At 69.2% G+C, this 4,208-nt stretch overlaps 2 protein-coding genes across 2 annotated transcripts; one reads left to right on the forward strand and one right to left on the reverse strand.

Annotated features, from left to right (window-relative positions):
• Positions 1 to 499: 499 nt before the first annotated feature.
• EMIHUDRAFT_373337 (hypothetical protein) lies at positions 500 to 1,322 on the reverse strand. The gene has a single exon (XM_005787499.1). The coding sequence runs from the start codon at positions 1,313 to 1,315 to the stop codon at positions 677 to 679; it is 639 nt and encodes a 212-aa protein (XP_005787556.1). The 5' UTR covers positions 1,316 to 1,322; the 3' UTR covers positions 500 to 676.
• Positions 1,323 to 2,532: 1,210 nt separating this feature from the next.
• EMIHUDRAFT_373341 (hypothetical protein) lies at positions 2,533 to 3,631 on the forward strand (the record flags this gene model as incomplete). The annotated part of the gene is given in 2 exon segments (XM_005787500.1): positions 2,533 to 2,832; positions 2,851 to 3,631. A coding segment is annotated over 1 exon segment (475 nt), but the record flags the coding sequence as incomplete, so codon positions are not given.
• Between the last annotated feature and the right edge of the window lie 577 nt (positions 3,632 to 4,208).

Raw genomic sequence — 4,208 nt, forward strand, 5'->3', positions numbered from 1 at the left:
CCGCCGCCCGGGCCGCCTCGGCCCGGGCGGCCGCCCGGGCCGCCGCCCGCGCGCCGCCCGCGCCGCCGCCCGCGCGCCGAGCCTTTGGAGGAAACGGCGCCGGCGGGGGAGGCGCCTGTGGAATGCTTCTCCGTGAATGAACAACTCTTCCTTACTACCCGCAACTCGCGGGCGGTACCGCCTGTGGCGCGTCTCGCTGCACCGCGCCGGCCTGGAGGAGCCGCAGCGTGCGTGGCGACGCAAAGGGCGCAAACACGGCCGCGGTGCCGCTCCCGCAGCCGCCGCCGCCTCCACCCCCCCCACCGCCGCAGCGATCGCCGCCATCGCCACTGCCGCCGCCACTGCCGCCGCCACCGCGGTTGCCGCCGCGGTTGCCGCCGCCGCCGCCGCCGCCGCCGCCGTGGCCTCTGCTCTGGACCGCCGCTGCAGCACCCGAGGGGCAGCGCAGTGGCGTCGGCGAGGCCGCTGCCGGCGCGGGCAGTTCCGTTCTCGCGCGGCGACACCACGCGCGTACCTGGGGGGTCACGTCACGGCCGGCATCCTGGCGAGTGGAGGCCCCGCCCACCCAGGGTACCCTCTCCGAGGACCCATTGGGCAGTTGGGCTCTTTCGAGGGCTCGCCGGGGCTCTGCTCCAAGAGACCTCGAGAGAGTGTGCGTGTGCCTCTACTCGCCCGGTCACGGCCGGCGTCCATCCAACCCAGGGTAGCAAATCGTCAAGACATTGAGCAGCGGAGGTGTGCCGGTGAGTGCATCGCAGTAGCACCAACCCAAACCCAACGCGCCCGCCGCGAGCGTGGCAGAGCGGGGCGGGTGGCGGTGAAGGCGGAGAAGGCGGTGGTGGTGACTGCAGAGGCGTGAGGCGGTGGTGGCTGGGCCCGACGCGGCCGGTGGTGCGGCGCAGGCATATCTCCCCATATCTCGCTGCCAAAAACTCCCGTGCAGCTCCGCTCCCTCCCACAGCCCGCCTAAGGCAATGCTAGGGGCCGGGCGATTTGCACGCACCCACGCCTCCGCGTCCCGAGGAGGGTCGGCGCCCGCGCCTGCTTCGCCGGGCCCACCCGCAGTTCCGGCACCTGAAGCGCCGGCGCCTGCGGCGACCTCCTCGTCGAGGACGGCCAGCAGGGCGGCAGTGGCGGAATCCGCCTCGGCCGACGACAAGCGACCGACCTTTGCGCAGATGGCGAGCAGCCGACGTCCGAGCGAGAGGATGGCGAGTGAGTCTGGCTGCGGCGCCGCCGCCTCGAGGCACTCCTGCAGCGCCTCGGACAGCTGCATGAGCGCGTCGAGCTGGCGAGCGTCAGTCTTACCATTCATGGACAATAGTGTCTGTGACGGCGGTGACATTCACAGCGAGGTCAGTTCACAGCCGAGGCGCCGATCCTGACACGCTCCACTTTCGGCTCGCCGCGGCTCGAGCAAGGTCTATGTCGATCCGCATCTTGCCAGCTGTGGCTCGCCCGTCTACCGCTACCGCGCCTACCTGCAGGCTTGCGTTGGCGTGAGACGTCATTCGTCCACGCTGGCGCTTGCGGTGCCATTCTGTGCTGTGGTTCTCGTGCGGTTTTATCGTTCTTCGTTGCGATTGCCGTGGTGGCGGTGGGTGCAGCCGAGCCGAGTGTCGTCGTTGACGGCATCGCGCTCGTCTTTCGACTGCCTCGCTTCTTCTACCGACACGGAGACACGTGGGTCAGCGCGCAGTCGAAGATCTGGTATGCGTTTATCTTCTGTTGTCGTCGAGATTTCCGGCTGGGTCAGCTCACCGATGCGGCCCCGACCGGCCTTCGCGACAGCATCTGCGACGCTGCTCAGCCGCTGACGCCGCGAGAGTGGATCGCCATGGCGTGGCCAGCAGTACGGCTAGCTATGTCAGTGTCATTACCGTTGCAGTGATGTGGGACCCTCTGGCCAGCCTCTGGCACCATCTTGGATGCCGGCGCGGGTCCCCAGACTTGGACATATGCCAGTGGTGGCAGTCCATCCTCGCCTACCTCCGCACTGGAGGCAGGTAGTCGTAATATGGTCGAGTCTGGCGTCGATAGGACACAGGCCGACTCATTCTGCTTCAGTCCGCGCGCGCTGTCCCACGGCGAGGCACGCCCCAGCACGTACCACCTGGCACGTCAAGCCAAGCTCGACAGTCGACTGCCGGGCGGTGGGCGGTCCGGGCGTGTGGTACTCGAGTGTGTCTGTCTGGTGTTGCTAAGGCGGTCCCCAGTCCCTACCATCCCAAGTCCCGGGTCCCGGGACCCGGGACCCCTCCCCACCGCGCGCTGCGCGCGCTGCGCCGCTGCGCGGCGGTCCCGGGTTCCGGGGTCCCGGTCCCGGGACCCCAATTTTTCAGAACGGACCCCAGTTGCCGTTCCCGGCAACTCAGCTCAAGAGCCGAGTGTGGGCCGGAAAGCCCAACACTTCCAGGAAGCATCGCGACACAAAGAGCTACACAGCACGGTGCTCAAAGTCGATCGGCCTTACACAGGCAGGCGAAAGCGATGGGCTGCGGCACGAGCAAGCCGGGCCTGGCCTACGAGGAGAAGCTGAAGCTGTGGCGCGAGCTCGGCGGCGGCGACCTGGAGCCTGTCCTCGCGAGCGGCGCCGCCGCCCTCCTCGACGCGCAGTGGATCATCAGCCACGCCGAGGCGGGCGGCGTCCTCTCCCACCGCCAGGCGCTGCCCAAGGAGGCCTTCCTCTCTTTCGCCGACCTCGTCGAGGCGACCATCCATCCAAATATCCTTCCCGTCGGAGCGCTCTCCTACCCGTGGCTGACCAAGGACCACCCCGACCCGCGCGGAGCCAACCTCGCCCGCGTCGCGAGGGCGCTCAAGGCCCTGCTCACTAACAATGACGGCAGAATCACGCGGCTCGGCGTGTTTTGGGACTTCGGCTCGCTGCACCAGCACCCCGACCCCCCCAACGGCGTCCTGCGCACCGAGGAGCAGAACGCGCTCTTCAAGCAGGGGCTGAGCTGCCTCGGCACGCTCTACTCCCACCAGCACACACGCGTGCTGCGGCTGACCTCCTTCCCGGACGGCCACAAGGCGGAGGACCAGGCCGAGGGCACCAACGTGGCCGATTACGTTGACCGCGGCTGGTGCGCCACCGAGAGCGCCTGGGCGGGCCTGACAAAGGCTGGCTTCCTCTCGCTCGACCTCGGCAAGATGCGCGCCGGCAAGGAGTACGGCTACAACAGCCTCATCGACGACTGCACCCAGGAGGGCGGCCGGCGCCCTCCGCTGCTGCCGTCTGCGTTCGCGGCGGAGCTGGAGAAGAAGAGCTTCACCAACGGCAAGGACGACAAGCCGCTGGTGAAGCGGCTGTACGAGGCCGCCTTCAAGGAGCAGTTTGGCAAGGCGACCGAGCTGAAATACGGCTTCCTCGGCTGGGGCGACGCGGAGGCGGCGCAGCTGTCGGAGGTCCTCGCGAGCGGGGCAGCGCCGCGGCTCGAGACGCTCTATCTCAAGCGCAACAAGATTGGCGACGAGGGCTGCAAGGCGCTGGCCGCCGCCCTCGGCAAGGAGGGGGCAGCGCCGCGGCTCGAGGGGCTCAATCTCGGCAGCAACCAGATTGGCGACGAGGGCTGCAAGGCGCTGGCCGCCGCCCTCAAGGAGGGGGCCGCCCCGAGCTTGAAGGCGCGATAGCCCACCTCGCCACTCGCTTCTCCCCCACCCAAAATGCCCATCGCACCACCCCTCGTGCAGACGCTCTACGTGGATGGTCAGCCCGCCGAGCTGGCAGCACTGTTCAAGGAGCAAGGCGCGGCAGAGTGCACCGAGCTGGTGGCTGTGTGCGAGGAGCGCGGCATCGAACTGCCCACGCTATTGCACTACAGCAACCTCGGCTGGGGCGACGCGGAGGCGGCGCAGCTGGCGGAGGTCCTCGCGAGCGGGGCGGCGCCGCGGCTTGAGACGCTCTTTCTCGGCAGCAACCAGATTGGCGACGAGGGCTGCAAGGCGCTGGCCGCCGCCCTCAAGGAGGGGGCCGCCCCGAGCCTGGAGGCGCGAGACGCCCCCCCTCGCCACACGCCCCTCCCCCGCCCAATGCTCATCGCACACCCTCTCGCGTACAGGAGCTCTACGTGGACAACACGGAGCAGCCTGAGCTGGTGGCCGTGTGCGAGGAGCGCGGCATCTACCTCTGCCGCTGAGCTCTCCAGCCCCGGCCGGCCGGCAAGGGCGCGAGGCCCGGCGGGCCGCCGCGTGAGCACAGCAGA

This window comes from Emiliania huxleyi, assembly GCF_000372725.1.
Source record: "Emiliania huxleyi CCMP1516 chromosome Unknown EMIHUscaffold_1419, whole genome shotgun sequence".
NCBI classification, from domain to species: Eukaryota; Haptophyta; order Isochrysidales; family Noelaerhabdaceae; genus Emiliania; species Emiliania huxleyi.

What these genes read in the sequence shown, in the direction of transcription:
- EMIHUDRAFT_373337 (XM_005787499.1), bottom strand. Translation starts at nt 1,315, where the DNA reads ATGAATGGTAAGACTGACGCTCGCCAGCTCGACGCGCTCATGCAGCTG.